The sequence below is a fragment of the Metopolophium dirhodum genome, chromosome 9, assembly GCF_019925205.1.
Source record: "Metopolophium dirhodum isolate CAU chromosome 9, ASM1992520v1, whole genome shotgun sequence".
Lineage (NCBI taxonomy): Eukaryota > Metazoa > Arthropoda > Insecta > Hemiptera > Aphididae > Metopolophium > Metopolophium dirhodum.
Window position 1 is genome coordinate 15268378 of NC_083568.1, and position 27271 is coordinate 15295648.

Consider the following 27271-nt stretch of genomic DNA (forward strand, 5'->3'; position numbering starts at 1 on the left):
TAAAAATGTAATACTGAATGTCTGAGTGCTCACACGTGAAATCATTTATGGCAAATCCAAAACGAACACAATTTAAACATAAATTCACTAAAAAAGGGACAGTATATCGAGGAATTTAATATGTATAGCTATTATACTCAATATTGTCAACCTTTTAACTTTTTTAATTTTTATTGAACTTAATTCACAATTAATTTTTTTTAGAAAACATATCACAGAATAAAACTTTTATTTAATATAGTCATATAAAAAGTTTAAGTATAAAAATAAATACTTCAAAATTCTGGTATATCATTATATTCTTCATGCTTTTTCCTTTATTATTCACCCATAGCTTGTAAACGATGGCGTGTAAGATTTGCGATATCATAACAAGCTTCTGCGGTTAATAAATCTGATACCTAAAAGACAAAGGGAGCATACATTCATTACTACTGTAGATATAATTCAGATTTTTTAGAAATACTATGTCAAATAAAATTGAATAATGTTTAATACATATTTTACTAAGATAAATGTATAAACATAATTATATAATATTCTTGTTTAATTGGAATGGAAGTAGTGCAAGTCGATATTTCATAAGATTTACTTGTAATTACATTGTTTTTGATGTTTAATGTGTACTTAAATCAGAAATTTAAGACTTAAGTCATTGTTATAGTGAAAATTGAAATATCTAAGTAATGCAAATCAAAATGTAACGGTTAGTGTAAAATTCTAAAATTGCTCTTATCATATTTTTTTCCTAATCTTATTGTTCATTTTTCATATTATCCATGTTTGGTAAATTTTATCCTAAATTGTTATTCTTATCCTTATAATTCTAAAAATTAATTTCATACAATAACTATAATTAAAGGGAAAAAAAACATATGAAATACAGTGTAAAATACAATTATTATAATTTTCCCATTACAAAATGGTAATTGATTATAATAGCTGTTAAATTTCAATTGATACAAGCAAATAATATTAATGACAAAATAATAGAATTATGATGTAATGTTAATTTGATTTAGTAATTGGAATCGGATTTTAGGTTTACGCTTATATTTTAAGATCAGAAATTAGATAAGTAAAAATTGTGATATTGAGAATCTTTAATAAATTATAAAAATTATATTAAAATTATTATAATCATATGAATAAATGTTTCTTTGATTTAATTTTGTATGGTTATTATTGATAAAATAATTTATTAAAAATAAAACACAATAAAATAGGTAAGTCTAATGAATAAAATATTTAAAATCAAAACTAAATGTGTTATTTAGATTTTTTTTTTTAAATAATTTACATTTTCAGTCTTAGGTATTGTGCTATACATTGAAAACAATAATCTACATTCGGTTATTCTGTAAATATTGATTTTACGATATTTTAAGTAATTTATGTTTTACTTATGCATATTTTCTTCCAAGTGTATTATAGATTCTAAGCTTCTATTATGGTTATTTAAATTATTTAATTATTTATATGTTTAAATTCTATTAAACATGTCTTACAGTAATAAACTTAAAAATAAACAATTAAATTCTATTGTAGTAATATGTTTAAGACAGACATAGTTTATTAATTATATAATGAAGTGTAATAGTGTTGTAAGACTTAAATTAATAATTAATTTAATATTTTAAATCATTATACTTTATTTTTTAATAAAATACATATTTTATGCAATATATTTTTCATTAATTCAATTTTGGAAAGAAAATGTGTCCGGATTAAGAAAATATTATTAATTAAAACTTAGTATTAGATATACTAGATATTTACAATAAAACTTTTCTATTCATATTTTACTTTTAATACTTACAGTATACTTGTTTGATTCTTCTAATGCATACTGTATACTTGTATCATATATAAGCATTTTATAATAAGATAATGCTAATACTACATTACGTACTCTTGATATTGTTTGTCTATCACCAATATCAACTACCTATACAAATAAAATAGTAATTTTTATTCTGAATGATATATTAAATTAAATTAATAATATACTTGTTGAAGATCAACTTCAAATCCAACAGGATCTTTATTGTCGTTTGTTGGTTCAATCCAAATGTAACCATTGTTACCAAGTATAACACTAACTCCAGCTGACAAGTTATGAAAATGATTTTTACTACGTTTTATTAGATTAGATTGTACTTTTACTAATACTCCTTGTCCTAACTGTAAAAACAAAATTTTAATTAAACATCTGTATCAGTAAAATAAGGAATTATACAATTTTTACCTTGCCATACTTTAAACTCCGCATGTGTAATGATAAAGAACCATCAGCAAATACAGAATGAACTTCAGCGCTAATTAAGTCGCCTTCGCTCAAGTAACTTCTCATTGATTGTTCATCTTCCATACCTCTTCTTCTCTATAAAACATAGTATAAACACAAATCTATAAAAATAGTAATATTACTTTGTAGTATTGTCTTAAAACTACAACCTAAACTTACTAATTCTCCTCCTGGTAGTTGAATAGAAGTTAGCAGTAGCACAGCATCCAGTCTAGCATTTATATCTACTTTCCAACGCTTATGCACCAGTTCTGTTACACGAGCAATCACTACATCACCAATCTCTCCATTATATCGACACCGTAATGGACTAACTGTGACTAGTTTATTAATATTTTGTTCTACACCTGCTACAGTTGCCTTCAATGACCCAGCCGATACATAAGTTCCATGACCTCTATATTGGTAATATTTTATAAAATGTATAATAGCTATAGGTAAGTTAATAGATCAGAGGTAGCATAAACAAATTATTTAGAGGCAACTATTAATTTCCTTTATAAGTTTAATAACTTACTATATACCCATTATTTTATTACCTACATATAGGTAAAACCAAAACGTGGAATTCTATTATTTTTATTTAATATTGCAATATAGATAGGTAGTATTAACTGTATCATAACTCAATAAAACCATAATACTATATTCGGAGCATGTTCCATATTTATTTTAATATAAATAATTAACCAGAAAAATAATTTGAGCGTATTGGTATACAAATGTTTACCTCATGAATCCTGTTTGATCTCTAATTTTTTCACCAGGAGTAAAAATAATCGGCGGATTGGATGAAGGTTTTAGAACGGCATGCCGGGTCTTTTTTGACGCTAAGCTTATGGAAATATTCATGACTGCGTCTATTTTCACATCCGACCTAAAATAAGCGCAGTGGATACTGGCTATTTTCACGTCTGGCGTGAAACTAATAATACAAAAAAAAGCAAATTAATATTTTTAATGTTTACTAAACATTAAAAACATTGTTTAGGCCGGCGGAGGTTGGTGAGTAAAGGGCCACATGGAAAAATACTATCTTAGTCCGTGGTATGATCACAACAATCGCAGCGTGCCCGTTAGCTTATCAATTTCTATCGCCAATATTGTAATATTTTCACGTCCAGCCCGGCTGACTCCTGATTGGACGTAATATTAATACTGATAAGTAATAAAGATATAATATAACAACATTTCCCGCATAAGTTTAAATAATTTTTACAATAATAATTAATAATATAATTATTATTTATTGTAAATAATCATAATTCTAAATTCATAGGTCCCAAATATTACTGCGTATAAGAGTAAACTATTGAATTAAAGTATAAAACTAGTAAAATCACGAGAAGTTTTTACATAATTGCAAATGTAATACAAGAAATTACACGGTTAAACGTAAACTATTTTAGATTATTTATATTATTATAAAAAATAAATTATTTAAAAATGTCATAAGTGTTTTTAATTTGTGTCCAAGAGGTATATTTTCGATATTTGATATAAAAATGTAAATATGTATACATTTTAACAAATCAATAAGTATTATGATAATATATAATAATATATTTAACATCATCTTACATAATATTATGCCTAAATACAATAAGCCATGCATTGTAATTATATACATCACTGCAGTCATCAAGTAAGATGATTGTTGTAAAAACATTGAAAGGTTGACAAAGCGTAGCCAGGATGAGATTTGATCAGAATATAAACCTAACTGAACCGAGTACCAGACCAGCTATATACGGTTTTCTATTATGCTGTCCAACGCAACAGTCTACCGTCGGTCTACCCTGTATGAATAAATAAAACACCATTATAATTGTATTTATTTATGATTTTTATACATCGATAGACCTCAGTATCATACCAATAAGAATGTATGTGTTGTTGGATCACACAGGTCTTACTCTTACGCACAAAACAGTGATATGTTCTGGACGGTACACCTCTTTTAAAAATATTGAATTGAATATTTACAGTTTCATTTATCAAAACTTTATTTTCGTCTGTTTCATTGACATTTGTTATTTCCAGATCATATTTCAGATGAGATTTGATTGCGTGTTTCTTGGTAAAATAGAAACAAGCCACAGTGGCTATAATAGTTACTGTAATTATAATGTTCTCATGTGTGTGATTTGTTCGTTAGTAAAACTTGTCTCACGAGCACCAGATCATTCGTTTTTCAACTGCCGTTCAGGCATTTTGTCTTTGTGTTTGTTTTGTTTTTCATCATTCCTGTGTTGCCGCCAGCATGAAAAAATAAATTTTATTTTATCATGGCCGCCAGCCAAAAACCATGTTTTTAGGTACATTTTGTGTATCACAATGCATGTACTTACATTGTCTGGTAATAACGTATACACATCGATATAACTGTTAATAGTATTTTCCCTATTCTAGGGTGGTCAAAGTACCAGCGATTGTGTTTGTGAGTCAACGTGTGGTTGTGTTCATTGAGGTGGTGGTGTCCAATGCATCAGCGTTCCCGTCTCGGCGACATCATTTGTTAATTGTTATGGTTTTTGTCGGGTTTTGTGAGTATTAGTTAACCATTAATGTATAAACTAGTATTGGAGCCGACGGGCTCTAGTCATTAGTATAAATTTGCCAACAGGCTCATATTGTTATTGTGTAAGTTGTCAACAGGCACAGATCATTGTTTTATGTCAGCCGACCAGGCATACTGCTAAATTGTTTTTTTTGCATTGTTATTATTATAGTTTACTTTTATTATTAGCCAACAGGCACATTATATATTGTTCTCTTGTTATTGCCATCACCATGTGTAAATTATTCTTATAATCACCAGAGGCTTACAATAAACACTATTATTATTACCTTACTTGTTTCTTACTTTATTATTATTCATTAGGCGTGAGGGTGTTTCGATTGATACACCAAGCATTGAGCACGTCAACAATTGGTGTTTATATCTAACATGGGCAGGGGCACAACCAGAAACTGGAATACAATAAACACTAATGATGCCGATGTCAATGCTCAAATATAAAAGAATTTTGTACCGTACTAGCAGACAGAGTATGAAGAGTGGAATTGAGAAACAATGTAACCAACGGAAACATTAATATGGTAGGCCAAAACTATTGTGGAGCAAAATAAAGAGGAGTAATGGCACCGCAGAATCTAAAGAAATACATCTTGCTCTGCCCTGCCAAGAAATTCTAAATCGATCTTGAAAATTTGCCACCATAAAATGTATTTCTATGCATCTAGATTACTATTCAGCATACTGAAACAATGTAAACAAATTATGTGTTGATAATATAGTAGCCATATAAAAAATAATATAACTTTATAAAGAAAATGTCTTAATGTAAGTACAGAAGTGGTGATCACTTAGTAGAAGTTTGATCTTTAATGTATTAAATAAGTAGAAATATAGAATAGTTGATTTGTTAAATAATTATATTTTATTTCTGATTAAAATTTACTGTACACTCCACAAATAATTTAATATTGTCTTTTCTGAAGGTGCTCAGATACAAATACATCTCTAAATACCCCTTTTATATTGGTTTACTATTTTAACTAGCAACAGCAGGATGGAAGTACAAGATGCCACATCATTAATAATGGTCACATTATGTAATTATTTTAATAAATTATTTGCATCATTAGATTTTAAAATCTATTTTGTCATTTTGGTTATGCATATGCAAATGTTTTTAAATATGAAACGTTTTTGAATAATATTGAGAGCTCGTGCTTTTGACTGTTATGAGTGATGAAATAAAAGGCTTTTATCCTTCCTTATAAAGTTATAACTGGTCTCTACATATATTTGAAACAACAATACCATTGATATAAATACTAAAGATTTAATCTAGTGATTTTATAAGAAAAATACTAAGAAGTACATTTGTATGTATGATAAACGTATTATTATAAATATTTATAATACATTTAATTATTTTAATACAGTTTTATCCAATTTAGCTTGGTTCACTTATAAGTCATAACTTTAAATTTGTGATTGTTTCTTTTACTCGACTTACATTTTTATTGACTGGACCAAAAGTTTAAAATGAAAATGTATTAATAATTAATATTAGTAGTTTTTTATTTTTTACAACCGACACTTTATTTCAGGTCAAAAACAATTTTAAACTTAGTTGGTAAGTAGCAACTTTTTTTTTTTTATTATTGAACAAAATTTTATTTACAATCTGTATTTACATGTAGTAAGTAAATGGGAGTGGGTTGATTAGCGGGAGGGGGAAGTCACCCAATGGTGGCGGGGTGCCTAAGTAGTAACTTATACATTAATTCACTAACAGTTGTATTTATTAAATATTGAATTTATGGCTACAGCTTTGAACAAGTTGATTGTTCATTATTATAAATTATAAAATAATTGCTACAAATTGTTAAAAAAAAAATAAAGAGTGCCCAATAATATGATTAGGGTTCAGTATATTTACTTTGAACATCAGTTTCCAAATGTTGGTCAAATACAAAGGTTCTTCTTTCATGCTAATATATTCACAGCAATGCATGATCATTCGTTTGTGCGTAACAATTTAAAAATGTCACATCCCAATGTTATAAACTTATAAAACATGATCATAATATGATAATTTGAGTTTGAATTGAATGAATACACTTCTACAACATATAAAATATTTATTTATTTACAAAATCAAGTGGTAGGTAGGAAATTTACACATGATTGGAAAAAAAAATAATTCGGTGCAGATTTTGTTAAAATTGTGCATTATTCCATTGGAAGGGAATCTTTGTTTCTGCCGAATATTATCATGTCTGCTTTGGGTTGAGCGTTTTTGCCGTAACCACCTCGGCCAATGTCATAATCAGTCCTATACTCGTCCCGCACTTGGCCGCCTGTTTTTCCACGGCCGTATTGTCTGCCTTCGATAAATCCGGCATCCCAGTCTGTTCTTATGATGCGGTCGTCCAGTCGGGTTCCGTTGACAAAACGCATACAATTCTCTGCATCTTCCCTTGTATAGTACTCAATGAAGCAAAAGCCACAGGGTGTTTTCTTGAATTTATCCAGGCCCATGACGATTCGCTTAATATCGCCACACTTTGAGAACAGTTCGTATATCTGTCCCTCCGTTGTATAAAACGCCAAGTTTCCAATGTACATGGTCGTTGACAAACGCAACATCTTGTCCAGCTCACCTCGAGAGCCTTTAAAGTGTTGGTCTCTGTACGAGCTTACGTCAGTCATGGCGTTTGTTTTTCGCAATGGCTATTTTTCCATAAATATGAAAGATTTATAATTAAAAAAATTTGTATTTACTATTTACAAAACGACAAAATCATCTAATATCATATTGTTTAATGTTATCAATATTATTATATTGCTGATAACACCATAGATATTAAAGGTTATACCATATACTCTGTACCAAATAAGAGCGCACCGGGCGACGCACAAAAACCGGTCGAAACTCGCGCATGACAGAGAGCGTTACCGCAGCGTTTTCCGGCGGCGGCAGGGTCAACTGTGTATACAGTATATAGAGTGTTGTATATTATCACACTATTTCAACGGTATTACGCGGTTACGTAGATACAAAAAAAAAGGGAAAAAATGGTGGTAGGATCGATAAAAACGTTTATAATATATTGTACAATACCCATATTAAGAAAAAAAAATGAAAAATATGTGTTATTTTACTGTTTAATACGCGTGAAACGCATTATTACTTCAGTTCCCTGTATTCACGGCGGCATCGTCGGCGGCGAACCCGACCAACGACCGACGATCGGCGACCAATGACAGAGCCAATAGACCCGGCCAGGGGTGTCCGAACGTCGCTCCGCGATTCATTTGGATGCGCTCTTATTGGGTACAGGGTGTAGAATATTCTGATATTACCCTCTATTAGTTTAAAAAAAATTTTCAAATTTGGTTGATTCTACTATTTCTACAGAACAGGATCATAATTTTTGAGCATATTTTTCTGCACAAAATTACATTGGCACCGGGGCGGGCGCCTAAACTACACAATATTAATATAACAATCACGTTATTAAGTGCTGCACTCTGTACTTATGTGTATAAAACAATATAGATGAATTTCAATGATAGAGGGCGCGCACTGTGTTCTCGACAATTTTACATAACCATTAAGACTTTAAGAGGATGTCAGCGCACTATTTGTTTTCTCTCTTTGACCCACGCACAGCATAGACAAAACGCATTTGCGCAGAATCGTTTTTTCTATGTTTTAAAGTAATCTTACAGTAAAATCACCCATTACAAAAAAAGATAGAGAATAATATTTTTGAGGGAATGTCATATCGATTTTAGATTGTATTGTTATTTGACTTTGTATTTGAGTTTCAAAATAAACAAAAAAATTTTGTAAATTTAAATGATGTTTTAATTGTTTTGAAACAATATTTAGAGAAATCGATATGACATTCCCTCAAAAATATTATTCTCTATCTTTTTTGTAATGGGTGATTTTACTCTAAGATTACCTAAACACATGGAAAAAACGATTCTGCGCTAATGCGTTTTGTCTATGTTGCGCGTGGGCCAGAGAGAGAAAACCAATAGTGCGCTGACATCCTCTTAAGAAATCAAAGTTTTAACATTGTGCTTAGGCGAGTTGCCCGACCTGTATATTAGACCGTGGTTGATATTATTGAAGTAAGATACTTAAATTAATTAACTTATATGAAAAATAAATAATAATAATTTGCATACAATCTGTTAAAGGAATGTACCATTTATACGGTTTACTACGTTTAACTATAATTAAATATAATTTTTTAAATGTGTGTATTTATAATTTTAATATTATTTAAAATATTGCATATTTTTTAAAATCCTATACGTTTTTGCCTGAAGGATGTGCCATATATTGCAGTTTAAATGAAATTTAATTTTATAAACCAAATATTTAAAATGGAATATTACAAAATATACTTAATAATTACAGTATCCTCTTGACCCAAATCAAATTAGTTCAGCTATAAAATTGTTTGAAGTTAAAACCATTTGCTTAGGAGGTCCAAGCTTAGTTATTTTTTTTATACCTACTCTGACATATATTTAGGAATTTGTGTGAACTGTAATCCTGGTAGAAAATAAATCTTCATGGTGTCATTTAAAATGTTAAGTTGCTGTTGACTTAAAAAAAATTGTCAAATGTGTGATATACTATTTCTATGCTTTAGAATGTATAAACAAAGGTTCCAAACTAAAAAAAATATCTTACATTGAATCAACTCTCACTCTAACGAGATAAGGTGTACTAAAATCAATTTTAAGTGAAAAGAAACATTTAAAACATTTAAATACTAGGTAGGTATTTAATTTAAACCTTAACTATTGTTTTTTGTAAATTTAAACTTAATTAAGTACTTTATATTCAGTATGTAATAATAAAATTTAACCAATAATGTAAAATGTAATTATAAACTTGTTATTTAAAAAGTCATCTTCAACTTACTAATTTCTGAGAATACAGGAAATTTTGCCATTACCTTGCCCACGTACAATAAGAAAATATTTATCATTAGTTAAGAAACAGTGTGGGTTTGATGATACAATTTTCTAATTAATGAAAAAAAAGTTGATTGCTCAGATCAGAACAAATTTATGGAATATTAGTTTAATATGATGAAATATTCCTTGGTGAAAGGTTGCGTGTAAACTCACAGACATTAACATATATTAACATATTATGTTGGTTTAGAAGATTTTGGAGGTGATTAGGTTAATGTAACTCTTCATATTTAAAAGCTAATCATGGCTTGGTTTTTTAATTCAATAGTTTCACTGCAAATTGTACTCAGCCAATCACTGTTTTTGCTTCATTAGGTCCTGTTAAAGGTATCACTATAAAAATATTTTGTTTATATAGGTAGTCTGTGGTAATATTTATGTCTGAATTTTAACAACTTATTGCCTGTTACCCTGTTTTGTGTTTTAGTATGTTTTAAATATCTATATCGTGGAAATAAAAAAGGTAAATGTGTTTATTTTCTTTACTCATACATCGATTCTATATAACACACCTCCTGTCCTATATAGGATTTTCAACAAAATGACTTTAAGGGTAAATACTAAATTATAATATTATATCTAAAATGTATTTATTGATTATTCTATAGGCACCACAATATAAGTACCTATTTCAGATATTTTAAATTGTGTATAGTAATAATAATTGTTCCTTAGGTATCACCCACACAAGCCATACCTACATCAGATGGTTTCATTATGTTGTTGTTCATAAAATATGACATTGCTAGGAACTCTAATGCTCCAACAAGTTCTCCCCAAAATCACCCTATATTCTATAATGTAACTCCAGATAGTTGCAGCAAAATGAATATGAAATTTAACATTCTTTTTCTTTAATAAAAATAAAAAAATAAAAATATTATTTAGGTAAGTACATTAAAACTATATAATATTCTTTATTAATTAAGTGGAAAATTTGGTATTAAATTATTAAAATATTTTATTACCTATAAATTGAATTAAAGTCAACAGTTTTTTTAAATATAAGTTTATTAATTGTTATAAAAGTATCCTTGAGGTAAATTAATTTTTATATTTTACTTCTAACAGTTTTTAAGTGTCATTACTGGGTGGCTGTTTTTATGAAGCTTATTCATGTATTATATTTTTGTATTTCAGCTAATACTCTTGTTGTGCCCATGTGGTAATAATACATTGTGTATTTAACAATAAAGGAAAAAAAAAAACTTTTTACAGTGAGTTGTTCCTAAAGTTGTATTTTATAATGTGCAATGTGCTAAACTATGAGGATTTTGATATTGTTTTGTTGTAATCACATCAGGATTAAACGATTTTTGTTTTTTAGGTAAACAGCTAGATATTGGTTCTTGTCCATAACTATATTCAGGTGCACATTTGGGTACTCTCCCAGCTGTTAAATTTTTTCTACCACCTATTTCTGTTTTTCTTCTAGGCCTGGCGGTTGGTTGAGTTCCAATCCGTTTATTTCCAACCAGCTTAATTCGCTTAGAATTGGGATCAATACATGAATACTTTCCAAAGGTCATCATTGCTGCGTATGTTTTTATATTTTTCTTGAAAGAATAATCCCTGATAAAAAGTCTGACTATTGCTTCCCTTACTTTTTTAACGACTGTCTCAAATACTTCAAGTCCATTATTTTTTATATTTGGACATTCATCTTCTGTGTTTATATTACTATTTAATTGATCTACTTCACCCGAAACTTCAACCATTTATCACTACCTTCTTTAATTAAGTAATTATCTGTTGTTTTTTCTAATTTATTTGATAATACTTGTTCATTTGTGGTTTTTGTACTTTTTTCAATAATATTACTAATGTTTATTTTTTTATGTACTCCGTACCACCCAGGATCAATTTCTGTACTACCTGTAACACTTGTATGTAATTTTTTTCTTACATTTTCAGTGGTTGGCAAACAAAGTGAAAGATCAATCTTAAGATCTGTTGCTACGAACATTTGGTGTTTACACAGTTTCCCTGTATCTCCTTGCGGACAAGAACATATTATACCAAGATCTAAATCAACATTATATATTGTGTTTTTAGAATTATTATTTTAACTTCAAATATAGATCCTAATTGTTTGTACTCTAAATGTTAGATTTGTGCTTTAGTTAATGAAAACTTCTTTTTTTTCTTTTTTTTTCTAGGCTCTCTAGTATTAGGTATAGGCCTAGGGTTCGATCATTGAGCATTATATTATATGCCTTATGCCTAATATAATATCGTGTCCTCGTCAATCGGAATTCAAACTGTTCAGATGTCAGTGTAATGGAAATTATTTGTGTTAAACTTGAATTCAACAATATTAGTAACTAGTATAATAACTATCACTATGCATAAGAAAAACAATTCCAACCAGAAACGGTGTCAGCACTCAGGTAGTCAGGTTCTATTATTTCTATTTTCTAAGCAGACTTGGGTAAAATACTTTTGAAAATAATTTGGAATAAATACTCGAATATGACATATTCGAATACTATATTTTATTCATAAAAATAGTATTTTGAATAAAGGATTTAAAATACTATATTCTATATTCTAATCTAATTATTATATCTAATATTTCTTGTTTTAGATATTAAAAAAATTATACTTGTCTTCGGGGAAAATTTTAAATTATAACCAATGTCAAAATATATTATATTTGCATGGGTAACTACTATTTGAGGTAATTTATGATTTACAGCATAACAACTAATTATTAAATGATATTAGGTATATATTATATTAAAATAAAGAAGGTGGATAAGTGGGCACTGCTCTGCTGTACAGTGTCAGTAGCCATGCATTAGGTGCCGAGCATGTTATTGTAAAGGATGAGTTATATTTTAATTCAATAATATTAATAGCATTGAATACCGCAAACGATTCTGAGTTGAGACGTGGTGTCATCCTAGCTTGCATGTATAAAAATCAAATTTTAATAATTAAAATTTTTTTTTAATATCTCGTGGGTATCAATAGCTCAAAAAGAGTTGCTAAATTGATTAAAATTTTGAAAATTTTACTATGTATGGGAAATGATAATATAAATATTTGGCGAAAATTTCAAGTGTGTATACGGTTATTATTTGTGAGTTACACCAAAAAAGTATAATCGAATTTTTCAAAAATTGGTTTTGAGTAAAAATTCCCATTTTCTTAATTTTTTTTTTGTTTGTCCCGATACTTTCAAAAACTACAGGGAATTTTTAATTTTTACTCCCCTGATTGATTAAAAAAAAACGTACCTATCTGTGCTGAAAATTTGCAGCCAATGCAGACCTCTATAGACGTCCCCGGACCAACGCACTCCACCATCACCATTTACATGAGCAGGAGTGGTCCCGTTCCATCACTGTAGCCAACATTGTAACTAGGGTTAGGCTACTAGGACCAAGGCCCGTGCTAATCGCCTGATCAGGTCCCATTATCAGGTTTATTATTATAAAGGTCGACTCGACTGTCCCATTATTTTGTATATGTGTCATATGTAATTAAATAGGTATATAAAAAAAAGAAACTTGATACACTGAAAACCCTCGTTTTTATTTACTTGAGGTGGTAGACGGTAGTATAATTTGTACAATTATTATTTTCTATAGGCATTTGAACTTCAAATGTTGATGACATTTAATATTCTAACGAATATTTTGGATTTTCCCGCAAACGATTTAAATTAGGTATTTTGTTTTATTTGAAAAATATTAATTGTAGCAAGGACTTGAAACTTTTTGCTCTTATATGCATATTATTATTTCCTACACGCGAAAAAAATTTTAAAATGTTTCGATTGATTCAAAGCTATTTATTTTACGAAACTTATTGTTTGCACCTTTCTATGTGGAAAGTTGGCATTGCCAATATCATACAATATATTATGCGAATTCGTGTGCAGGAATTAGTTAAACCTATATCGTATTATACTTATAGCAAAATAAATAAATAAGATACCTATACTAATGGTAATATATAAGTTATAATATTATAAATAAATTATAATTTATAAAATATGATACGACGTCTCTTCAGAATCATTTTTCGTACCAATACAAATCATATCATTAAATGTAATCAATATTTAATTAAATCTAATTTAATTTAATACATGCGTCTTAAACTCAATGACAAGGTACACTTGAATGTTACTAGGTATACAGCAGATTGCAGAACTACTTCCTGGCTTTTTTTTTCGTTCGAATTTAATATTACTATAAATACTAGTATTTATAATCAATGATTTTACGTTTATTTATTTTCAGTAAAAGCCTGATCATTAGCAGTGGCGTATTTAGGGGGGGACGTATTTATGGGGCTCCAAATTCTGAGTCCTTAAATGGGCGCTGTTGCTAGAGGTTATAACAAAAAAAAAATATTAATTTTTTTATTTTATTGGATTTGTTGAGAAATGATATTAGTGATAACTGATAATAGTGATAACCTGTATCTTTCTTATTATATTTTTTACGTTTCTATACATATTTCCATGTATAATGTATTTTATTATATTATTATTAAAAAGGCTAAAATCTAAAATTAGAATTTGTTTTATTTGATTACAAGGATTGACTTTTTTACTAGGAATAAATGGAGTGTAAATGGTAAAATTAAAGTGTTCTCTAAATTAGTGGAAGCTTAAATGCAATAAGGGAAAAATATACATTTCGGGTTATCACTTTTACAGGGCTTGAAACCGATTGAAAAAATTTCGGTTTCGGTTTCAATTTTGTGTACTGGTTTAATTTTTTTTTGATTTTGGTTTAAATTTTTCAATATCAGTATTAGGAAATTTCGGTTTTGGTTTCGATTTTGTATAGGTACCGGTTTCCCATTTTTTTCGGTTTTGGTTTTGGATTTAATAACGGTTTTCAATTTTTTCCGATTTTGTTTTCGGTTTCAGTTTTTAAACGGTTCATATTGGTTTCTAAAATCGGTTTCAAAGCCTGGACTATTTACTTTCATTCTTAGTTTATAAATTTTTTTGAATTGCCGGATCGAGCGTACGCCTGGTGTGTAAAGTAAACTTTTCAAAATGTTAAGACACAAAGATTTTCAAAAAAAAATACCGTTTTTAAAATTATATTTTCGGTTTTGTTTTTTAATTATAATACCGGTAGGTATCCAATTTTTTTTTGGTTTGTTTTTTAAAGTTAATACCGATATCCAATTTTTTCCGGTTTTGGTTTTGAAATTAATACTGGTTTCCAATTTTTTCAGTTTTGGTTTTAATTTTGTTTTCGGTTTTGGTTTTATAACGGTTTATACCAGTTTCAAGCACTGCACTTTTAACGGAGAGAAAAAGTAAATTCCAAATTAGAGGGGGCTTAAAAGTTTTTTGCGACAATGAGTAAAAGGAAACTGAGAAAAAAGGAGGCGCCAAAATGTGTGTACTTAGGGTGCCAAAATCGGAAATACGCCTCTGATCATTAGTAAAAACTAGGTTTAAATGTTAAGATTTACTAATCATATTCAGTAAATGCTGAAAACGTTTTGATTATTTCCGTCTTTAACTAGAAACGTATTTATTATACTTCAACTTACTATACTTTAACCCTTGGATATAGATGCAACTACATTAGTATACATATAGCAATAAAAGCTGATAAACAAGGTTAGGTTTACGGTCTTCTTATTGCGTTTATTTATCGATTATTTCTTCTTTTACAAATTTGTAAGGCATAAAATAAAAAAGTTTCCTTTATAAATCCCCTCGAGCCAAGTTTATTTGGTATTGCGTCGACGACATGCTATTTGCGGCGCATCCTAGTTAGACATTAAGGATATAATAATTACAGCTAGTATACATATACTCGTTGGGTCCTGGATTAATTTAGGTACTACACTAGATAAGATTCATTGCATGTACGCCGAAGGCCAATCATTATCAGAGTTGTTAGGGCTCCATTTTACTTTGTAATAAACTTATAAGGAGTTTGTAAATAAACGTAAGTTCTTCACAATGAACGATGCGTATAGGACCAGGAGAATTGCTGTAAGCCTGTAACTGGCATCGTATTATCTTGCGTAGTTTTTTGATAAAAAGGTACTACATTATAGTTGAGTTCCGAATATTTTTCAGTAAGTAATCTACCAATACTTGGAAGTGACATGCCACGAAAATATGTAGTTGCGTCAAATTTATACGCCTTGAAACGTTGTTTGCGTCGAACTGATCGAATCCAAAATCCAAATGTCACGACACCTTGTAGTACTATCAGACTCCAAAAAGATAACCAATTTTTCGAAGATTTAATATTATTTATCCTTGTATAGCATTTTCAATGTATACCCGCGAGTATGTATCATTTTTTTTTGTTCGTATAATTTATTGAATTTGGCGTAAATCTGTCAAACATAAGCACATGTATTTCGTTCAATTCTTATCTTTTTTTCCAGTATAGCTTTTTTTCACGTGGGTAGTAGTGTAAATAAAACATGTTTTCATCGGTTAGGTATAGACGTATAGTATTAGGATAATGTGAGGTATATTATATGTACATAATAATATACGTTTTATTATAATATGAATAATACATATATTGTCTCGCATATTTTGAATATCTTGTGTGTATATTATATTGTAATATACTTATATACCTACTAGTAAATAGAGCAACTATGGTGCGGTGGCGCATCGTTGATGATTGTATACACGGACGTACATGGTACATAGACGACGTACATATTTTATCTTAGGCTTCAACTTAAATGGTTATTATAGCTGTTTTACGTTAAAGTAATTTAAAAACTTCAAAATTTTATTAACAAATCGTCATTATTATATTATAATTATAATTATTTATGTACTGGGTGCTGAAAACTTACAGTCTATCATAACAGAATGCCGAAAATATGAAGATATAAGAACCAAACATCACATACAATAACAGATAGGAGAAGCACTACAACCAGACTACTAGCATATATAAGCATCCACATAAACTTCTTAAAAGAAAATATTAAACCAAAGTAGGTACCATATTATAGTTTATGAAAATAGGTTTTTAGATAAGTGGTCCATATAATGTTTTGTAAATTAGTAATTAATATTAATTTATTCAAATTTTATTATTCGTTCTAATAAATACCTACTGGCTACTATAAATCAAGTATTACATCTATTTTATATTTCATGTTAAACCATTAGACTATTATGCTTATTGCTTAGACACTTAGTATGTAATATAATATAATAACTCCAGGAACTACTTCAAATCGATTTAGTTGCATCATCGTTTTATAAAATCATCAGATTAATATAACTTCAAGTTTAAAATGGTTTGTTCACATTTGCTTTAAAAAGTGTTTATCACATCTATATAATACAGAAATAAAGAATACTCCTTGTATGTTATAAAAAATCTAATCATTTAAAAATATGGTCTTTTAAGTTTGTTTAAAAATTTGAATATGTAAATGCTTTATATTAAATCATAGAAGGGCATGAGTATGCTTGGTGAATGAGCATGGATGTTAAATATTTCTCTAAATCTTTTTAAACATTACATTTTTTAGATGGTTGTTCCTTGTCATAACGTAAAAATCAAGAACTAAAGTCTGTGAATAGAGAAAAGTTGAAAGCTGAAGTTTACGAATCATATTCTAGATGTCCGGAGCGCATTCGAGGTCTGCATGTGTTCGGGAACTGAACAGTGAACAAGTAAACCATACACTATAATTTTTGTATAAATCTTAAGCTACACCATATACATAAAAATATAAATTATAAGTACACACGAACCAAAGCTGGGCAAGCGTTGGTCATTTTTTCAACTAGTTTAAGTTACTTTTATAAAAAAACTAACTAAGTTAGTTTCTGAAACTGTCCAAATTTCTATCTTAGTTAGTTAAAAGTTAGTTTGGTGAAAATAGTAACTTAAGTTAGATTAGCAGTTAGTTTTTTTTTTTATAGATTTTTAAATATTTTTGTTGAAATGTAAATAATAAGTTATCTAACTTAAATTATTGATTAAAACTGAAAAATTGAATTAAACACCTAGTAATTTGATCAAAATTTTCTAATTAGGTAAGTAATAATTTCAATTAATTTGAAATTAATTGGTATATCACGTATCAGTTATTAGAACATATATAGTGAAACAAAATAAAAATAAAAAGTGGGTAAGTGGATGTCGCTCTGCTGTACGGTAGGTTACAAGTGGGTCAGTGTAATGGATGGTGTTAAATTTGAATTCAATGATATAATATCATTATATAAGAAAAACGATTCTGAACGAAAACGGTCAGTCAGCCTATTACCAAGTATATTATTGTGAATAAAGTAATTTATATATAACCTATTTACGTGGAGCCTTGTTTTAAATTTTCAATCCTTAGCTATAAAAGTTCAACGTTTTATAAATTTTAAGTAGTTACAAAATAATTAATAAATTTTAAATTTGATAAATGTTGTCAAAATTTGAACTTTAAATGCTTCTAAAAAAAAATTGCGCCTATGTATTTTTAATATTTTTTAACTGCTATTGAATCCAAGCATTTGTACTGTCCTAAAAGGTGACGACAGACACAAAAATAAAAATAATTTAAAAAATTTAAAAAAAACACACATCATTATAAATTCAATACATTTATCGCTTCGCTCAGAATCTAAAATATATAACAATATGACAACTTAAAATATTAATATTAAATAATAATACATAATATAATCTATATGACTATATTCTATGACTAGATAACATTACCACGAAAATTCGGCATCGTGTCTACACTAATTGGTTAAGCCACCCGTATAGATACTATTTATATCTAGTAGATATCAACATTCTACAGACTACGCGGAAAAGCCGTGGTTCCTTTGCGTGCATTATTATAAATACTAATAATTAATAATAATTAATTATATGAGCCAATAATCTATGTAGGCATGTATAGGCAGGCATTAAGCCATAATGTCATGATTGAGGAACAGCTCTTAGAATTTTGAAATGAAAAAAATAATAATAATAATAACTAGTTAAGTTGCAAAGTTAATACGAATAAAACTAACTTGTTAAGTTAGTGCCCAGCTTTGACACGAATTGAATAGTACAAGATTGAGACTTCTGATAAGTTCGGGTATTGCATTGATGAAAATGATGACCTTGTCTTGATGACGAAAGTCCAAAGAGTGGCATGTATCAAAGGAATTTTTAATTTCACTTAAATCTCCCTCTTCGGTGGTAAGTCCTTTTTTCTGGCCATCCGTCATCTTAGGCCGGAAGTGACAAATTTACCAGTACATGACCATAAAATACGTGCTGATTTAGTGCTTTACTATTGATCGAATAATGATAGTATCGGTGTTTTTTCCATTGGCTGGTTCTAATTTGAGGGATGTCGGTTCTTGCGATCGGCGTACGAACCTTTTTTTTGTTTTATTATATTTGAATCAAATCTTATAACCTATTATACAAAAAAAAAAAAACAAGCACTAAATAGAGAAATATACCAATATGATAACACGGTGAAATTTATTGGTCGCTCTCCGATTTACAGTGCACGGTATCTATATATTATTATGTAGGTACGCATTATTTTTGCATCACCACCGCCGCCACCAATCGGAAAAGCTCAACGTCCGCGGTTTTTCAATAGCGCTGTCGTGTCCGTCGTTCGGGTGGCGGGCCCTCAATGTCGTCACGCGCGCACGCACCACATACACAAATCCCCGCTCCACCACAACGCGCGTGTTTAAGTCCGGTATATGCGTACCGACCGTACGTCGTCGTCGTCGTCGTCGCTGTGATCCAAACACTACAAATCGTCGGGGCCATAATATATCCATATTCATCGACAAGGTATGGGCTTTATTTTTTTCTCGATATTTTTCTTTCGCACTGCAGTTGATAAGCAAACTACAACTGCTAACCCGTCGTTATCGTGTCATGAAATCTCTTTAGATTTTGTCGATGCGTGATTTTTTCGCATTTCAAAAAAAAAAAAAACATCTTGTGTCAGACTAACTGTAGAGTTGTATGAAACTCACACGCGAGAAATATTGTTTTAGATTCTGAGCGAAGTGATGAATGAATTGATTTTATAATGATGTGTGTTTTTTTTATTTTTTTTTTTGTGTCTGTCATCACTTTTTAGGACAGTAAAAATGCTTGGATTTTTTTCAACAGTAACTTTTCTGATAGGAAATTGAATCTAGTTGGTACTTTGGGGGGGTCAAAAGTAAACATTCTCCAGTAATTTTCAAAAAGGACGTGAAAAACAAAAGAAAAATTAAGGAAAAACGGGAATTTTTAATTAAAATCTGTTTTTGCGAAAATCGATTTTGGTTTTTGGTGCAATTCTAAAACAAATGACCGTAGAAATTTGACATGAAATTTTGACTGAATGTTTATATTAGCATTTTATATACACCATAACATTTTCCAAATATTTTGAGTTGTTTACGGACATTTTCAGTTTCCATTTTTTTTTAGTTTTTTTTGCTATAAATATCAATCAAATTTTATTTGTTTGTTAAAAAAGCTTGAAAATTAAATAGAAGGTTCTTAGGTTATTGTTTCAAAGGCAGATAAAAAAAAAATAAAAATCCATAGTCACAATTTTTTTTTAGAAGCATTTAAAGTTCAAATATTGACAAAATACGTAAATATGCAAATTATTTTGAGTTAGAAATTCATAAAAAATACGTTTGTCTACCTTTATCAAAAAAAAATGTCTACAAGAAATCAAATTAAATTTTTATGAGCGTTTGAAATTCATATTTTTACAACATTTGATATTCACTCGATTTCTCGTGTAACAATTTTCTTATTTTGTTGTAATTAAAAAACGTATGACTGTAGATAGTGTAGATACTTGGAAATTTCAATGAATGTTTGTATTACTATTTTCTATACACGATAAAATTTTGAAAATAATTTGACTCTTTTTGAGCTGTTTACGGATATTGTCAGTTTTAATTTTTTTTAGTTTTTTTTTCTATAAATATAAATAAAATTTTATTTGTTGGGTAGAAAAGCGTGAAAATTTTATGCAAGGCTCTTGATATATTGTTACAATAGCAGTTGAAAAATATTAAAAATACATAGGCACAGTTTTTTTTTATAAGCGTTTAAAATTCAAATTTTGACAAAATTTATCAAATTTAAAATTTAATAATTATTTTGTAGTTAAAAATTTATAAAACATTCAAATTTTATAGCTAAGGATTGAAAATTTAAAACAAGACTCCACGTAAATAGGTTATATATAAATTACTTTATTCACAATAATATCATCAAATAATAAATATACTTGGTAATATCATAGGCTGACTGACCGTTTTCGCTCAGAATCGTTTTTCTTATACAATGATATTATATCATTGAATTCAAATTTAACACCATCCATTACACTGACCCACTTGTCACCTACTGTACAGCGGAGTGACATCCACTTACCCACCTTTTTTTTATTGGGAATAATTACAGCGTTGATACCAGCTGTTTTTATGACATACAGGACCGCAAATCGTAATATAGTAACAATAGAGTTTATACGCGTTGTATTCTGTCCTCCGAATATATAACGTATTCTGTATTCTAATATTTATAAATGAATAGGATTTCATCATGATTATTATTTTTATTTTTATGGGAATACATTATAGTTTGGTTTATTCATATTTTTTATTGCTGTACAAATAGAATTACAATGTACATAAGCACACGCGAGCACGGGTGTACATTCGAGTTAAGTTTTTTAATGAAGTATTTAGGTTTAAAAAATGGCTAGGGTGACACTTAAATTTGAATATTTTAACTGTAAATCTAATATTATACTGTAAAGAACAACCAAATACACGATGCGTGACGAGGGTAAATTGTTTTCACAGCTTTAAAAAAGTTATCTATTGTTTGTCACAACTATATTTTGTTAATTAATAATAATAATTTTTAATTTAAAATTGTACAACTTATGATATATTATTTTTTATATTCATGATCAAATAGTAGGTAGGTTACCTACTACATAATAATTATAATTATAATATGGACAAAACAAATTAGCCGTTATAAAATGTATCAAATAAGTACATACATGTAGTTTACTTTTAACATATCCTCGATGGGATTTATTATATTGATTTTCCACCGTGCTGTTAAAATATTTAATTTTTTCTTACCTAGTTAATATTAGAGTACCTACATTAATTAGTTATATGGGTCTAGTGATATTACATTTAAGTGTAAAATATGAAGTAATTATTAGTTTATAATTTGTATTTTACATAAAGAATATTATATTAGGTGTAAGTACCTAAAGTGCCCTCTTCTATATTTTTTTTGAGATTTTGACATTGAATATATAGGTAATACAAAGAATAATAATTATTAACAAACATTGGTAATTATGTTTGAATTATTCTGCTTTGTGTACCTAAGTGCGTATAGTATACGCGGTCAATTTGTTAGCTATAGTTTTAAAATATATAAATAATTTGATAAACTTCTCTATAGCTGTTAGAGCTGTTTTAGCTGTTATAGCTGTTATACGAGATTATGCGTATGGTTAAAATAGTAATATTATCAACAACCGTAGCTATTGATATAATGGAATTTTTTTATTGTCAAAGCGATACACATACAAAATATGCAATCTGCCCCAGCATACATTTTTGGGTATTTATCTTGGTATTTTTTATGTCCCTATAGTCTATACCTACTGTAATACGATAAATATTTCAAAGTTAAAAGTATGTGAAATGTACATTTTATATCTTATTAATATTGGCTAAACTGAATATTTAAAATGTGTGGTGTGTATTGTTTACAAGCTTAAGTTAGTTTGTGAATTAAAAATGTTGTTCACAGAAAATACATAAATTGATAATAGTTTATTTAGTTTGATGAAAAGACAATATTGTTTTTTGTTAAAGCATCAAAAAGTATTCAAAAATATTTCTAGCATTAATATAAAAAAAAAACCAATGTAAAAATGTGGAAAATAGATTTTTGTTTAATGACATTAAGGTGATTTGCTGAGTATTCTTGTAGAGAATGCAATATAAAATTATAAAGTAGTATAGTAGGTACACGTCGACTAGAATTGAATTCACTGCTATAAGGTGAACCGAGTAGTCCATTGTTCAGAAGATAGTCTATAGTTTATACAACTTACAGAAAAAGAGAAAATAGTTTTTGAAAAAATGTTGAAAAAGAAGATAAATAAAATGATATTATTTCATTCGACAATAAAGGCTTCTATAATGTATTTATGTATATACTTAAATGTAAGTTAAATTAAAAACATATACTTCATTGAACGTGGGTATAATGGCTATACTACTTTCGTCACATTGCTTAAAATACTTGAGTCATATTTATTTATTTAATATTTTTCGTTATTGTCAGGGTATAATAAATAATACTGCAATGTATTTTATAAATTTCATTAAGTAACTGTTTTTAATGTGATCGAAACAACGTGACTAGAAGAATAAGTATGGACAGAATACAAAGAGATTGTCAGAAATTAGATTATTAAAGTTGTATTAATGTTTTACATATTTATTAATATTAAAGTGATGATAAATAATCTAATTTGAAGATTCTTATGAGTATAGGCATATTTATTTCGTTTAAATAAAAACAAAATAGATTGTGTGGCCTGGTGTGGCTTGGTAGTTGGCTTCAGTCATAGACGTGTTCTGAAGTTAAGCAACAGCCGGTGTCACTAGTTCCCGGAAATGTGACCACCCGTGTTTTAGTGACAAACTGACAAATCCTTGCCACATATACACGTGTTCTAACCAACCATACCCTCCCCCACAGTATACCACCTACAAAATAACCTTCAGACTTATGATAATAATAAGTTATAACCATAGATGTTGAATCCTTAACGTAATAAAAAAAGAAAAAGATTGTGTTGATATAAATATTGATATTTCATTTAAAATCTTTCATTTTTCAATTCATTACTAGTTATTATCATTTGGTGTAAGACGTTCGATATTTAATGAGATAAAAAAGGTAAAATTAATATTATATATTTTGTAATAATAATTATCCCCTTACATTAAAATTAAACATCTTTAGGTAAGATGTATTATACTAATTTATCTTAAATGAAATAATACACAACATAAGTGTTTCAAAATTATTATTATTTATTAATTATTTATTTATTTACTAATTAGACGCACTACTCAGTATTTGTGTTATATATTTGTTTACTAATTAGATACTAAACAGTAGTATTATTTGAAATTATAAATATTTTTAATTTATGAGCCAAATTAGCGAAATTGTTTAAATTAATCTTATTATAAAAATCAAAGCAACAGTGTTTACATAAACTTAAAAATAGAAGCTAAAATATTGGAGGTTTATTTCCGCCATTTATAAAGAATAAAAACTTGCGTTTAATGTATTCGGTGGTTTTTATGTCTATTTAGTGTATTGTATATATAATACTCTATCATATAGAAAATTAATTTAATTGAAGTTATTGTTTTATTTTTGTAGGTACATTTTGTATTAAGAAAATGATTATGATAATACGAAATTTTAATTCAAACATTAAAAACATCTTGACCTTTTTTTATTTACAAAACCAAATTATAAATGTCTAGTAAGTACCTTTGTTTATATTATAAGGTGACATTCTATACAAAATTATTCTGAAATGTAAATTTAGTAAAGGCTTGTAATGTTTATATCTGTGCTTAAAATTTTATTTAATTCTAAATTTAGATTTATAATAATTATTTTGATATTTATTTGGATTTACGTAAATTATATATAATAAGTGTCTTATTAGTACAATTATTATAATACTTGAATTGGTATAGTTAGCTACATATTATATTGTATGTGCAGGTTGTATATTATATTTAAGTTCTAACCAAAATCAATGATCATAAAAATAAGTTTATTTTTTTTTATTTTCTTTGTTTTTCATCGTCATAATATTATATTATTATCTAAAAATGTACAAAACAGTTTTTCGAGTTTTTTTATTAGTCATTTAACTATACAAATAATGTAGGTACCTACCTAAATATAGAGAACTGCCAGAAAACCTTTTAAATTTTTTTTGGACGATTTATCATTTAGATTAAACAATATAATAAGATTTTATAAACTAATTGACGTTATAAGAGAAAATCTTTTTTACCGATAATTTTTTTAATTATTCTAAAATTTACAAGTTGTTATTCGTTTCTTAATTTTTTCTATTTTTGTTTGTTGTAAGGTGGATTTACCTTTAACCCATCATGATTTACCAGAAATGCTCTTAAAATGTCACTCTTTTTCTAGTCATTTTGATAAATTGTTGCGAGACATTCAGTTGTGGGTATAAACGAGTAATACAAGGGGTGACTGAATAACTGAAACTCAGATCTGTTGAATCACATTTGGTAAAGCAAAATATATAATGGAAACGTATAAGGAGAAATAATCCAAGAAAATATAAAGTATATTGTATTCTTTTTTTTAATTATTAAATTATATTTATTATTAGTTTTGAACTTAGAGTCCAAATCAAATTCTTACTTTAAATTCTTCATTTTCCTTCAATAGATAACCACAAAGCCGACCCTTAGAGATTGGTTGGATAAGCATAGTTGGCATTTAAACATTTTTATCTCATCCTGTATACTATTTGAATTATTTCATTAGTTTATGATTCTCTCAATAAATCTTCTATTTGAGTATAGCTTTCTCTTTTGAGTACCAAGTATAGTTTTTCTGAAGTTAACACTGCAGAGCTTATCAGTTTGATCATTTCCATTGATTGTCACCCTAATTGTTTCATTGTTTCTCAGTTTGTATATATATAAAAATATCATCTTCTAAACTTATTGTCGAGTAACATGTACATGGTTATATAATATGTATTTATATTTTGAAAAACATATTTTTCATTGGGTGTGCCACTATGCCTCAAAACACGTCATAATCTTTATTTTATTTTACTATTGTTTAGAAAAAATAATTGACAGCTTTTGTTTAAAAACAGTACATTTTGTTAGTATTGATATAATTTTAGATTTGATCCATAACTTTAAAAATATTCAAACATATCATTTCAAATTCAAAAATATTTTGAAGAATTGTTAAAATTTAAAATCTTGTTAAAACTTTGGTCAACCGTTGATCAGAGGCGTATTGTACAACTATGGTTGCTATAATACGTGATGAAAACAATGTATACACTGATGTGAAGTACACACATACGCGTGTGTTATATTTACGAACCCCCACACGTACAATGTGATTAAGTGCATAAAAATATATATTCATTTATTGAAATATTCAACGGGAGTAAAACCTATAACTGTATAAAAATAATATACTAAGTACATGCAGATGATAATATGTAGTCTAAAATCACATTTAATAAATAGATAATATGAAAGACGAAAAAAAATTAATTTAATAGATTGTAATTGATAACTTAAAAAATAAAGTATGGGCATAAATATTAAAAAATCAGGATTCAAAAAATAATAACATTTTAGATTTAAAAATATAGCGAAATAAAACAAAACAATCTATAAAACATTGTAGATTTCATTGGCTAATATTATAAAAAAGTTCTGGAAAAAAATAAATTTCTGCTAAAATAAATTTTTAAATTTAAAATACAGAATAAATCTAAATTCACAGTATTCTTACTTAGGTTTCTGAAATCAATTAAATATACAATTTTTGGGAGATATTAAAGTTATTTAAAATTTCAAAAATAAATATATTTCCGTTAAATTACGCCTAATGGACAGGGATCAAAACCAATAGAATCTTGAACTAAATGAATAGAGTCTCTATACAAATAGGATGATATAAGAAATATAATCAATTCATACAAAGATATATATCGAACAACATCAACGATCAATGTTATATTCACAGGAATTAAATTTACAAAGTAATATAATAAATGCGATGTTTTCAGCAAAAATTAATTTGACCTACCATATCACTTATAATAAAATAAATTATTAAAGTTTAAATATGAATATTGGTGTGAACAAATTTAGTTAGTAATATAGGTCGACGAACCGTCTTTGCTTAGAATAGTTTTTATCATTGAATTTAAATTCAACACATCTATTTCAGTTATACAGTGATCTATTCAATAACGAGTTGATATGTTACCAAACAAAAAAGATTACATACTACACGAAGATACAAAGTGATACGATATAAAGTGCCAATGTAAGAAAATAAACGTAGTGAATAACTTTAAATATTTGGGTATAGAAATGTGCTTGAACATGAAATGGAATGATAGAATAAATTCATTAACACAAAAAAAAACAGAAAAATAATTTATATAATGAGAGAAGATATCCTAAATAAGAGAGACTTAAGATTAATTTACTTGGCACTGATTGAACCAATAATTTCTTATGGAATAATAGGCTGGGGAGGATCCTACGATAATGATCTCTCTAGATTGCAAACTAGTCAAAATACACTAATTAAGATCGCCTGAAGTAA

At 27.9% G+C, this 27271-nt stretch overlaps 3 protein-coding genes and 1 pseudogene across 5 annotated transcripts in view; 1 reads left to right on the top strand and 3 right to left on the bottom strand.

Moving 5' to 3' along the window:
- Positions 1-210: 210 nt before the first annotated feature.
- LOC132951733 (exosome complex component RRP4) lies at positions 211-3332 on the bottom strand. Its single transcript, XM_061023655.1, has 6 exons — positions 3039-3332; positions 2468-2705; positions 2249-2383; positions 2011-2184; positions 1820-1948; positions 211-401 (listed from the first exon to the last, which is right to left on the bottom strand). The coding sequence occupies exons 1-6, from the start codon at positions 3158-3160 to the stop codon at positions 321-323; spliced, it is 879 nt and encodes a 292-aa protein (XP_060879638.1). The 5' UTR covers positions 3161-3332; the 3' UTR covers positions 211-320.
- Positions 3333-3499: 167 nt separating this feature from the next.
- On the bottom strand, positions 3500-5387 carry LOC132951736 (uncharacterized; annotated as a pseudogene).
- A 1567-nt stretch (positions 5388-6954) lies between these two features.
- On the bottom strand, positions 6955-7675 carry LOC132951735 (nuclear cap-binding protein subunit 2-like). The gene has a single exon (XM_061023657.1). It carries the CDS (start codon positions 7533-7535, stop codon positions 7056-7058), a length of 480 nt encoding a protein of 159 aa, XP_060879640.1. The 5' UTR covers positions 7536-7675; the 3' UTR covers positions 6955-7055.
- Positions 7676-8768: 1093 nt separating this feature from the next.
- Positions 8769-27271, top strand: part of LOC132951995 (calcitonin gene-related peptide type 1 receptor-like) — a 76961-nt gene continuing 58458 nt past the window's right edge. The window contains exons 1-3 of one of the 3 annotated variants that reach the window (XM_061024094.1): positions 8769-8969; positions 16649-16790; positions 17337-17481. In XM_061024094.1, coding sequence (XP_060880077.1) covers positions 17428-17481 — 54 coding nt within the window. In that variant the 5' untranslated portion in view covers positions 8769-8969; positions 16649-16790; positions 17337-17427. Of the gene's footprint in view, positions 8970-16648; positions 16791-17336; positions 17482-19495; positions 19622-27271 lie in introns of those variants that run through there. The other 2 variants (XM_061024095.1, XM_061024096.1) reach the window with 2 other exon arrangements.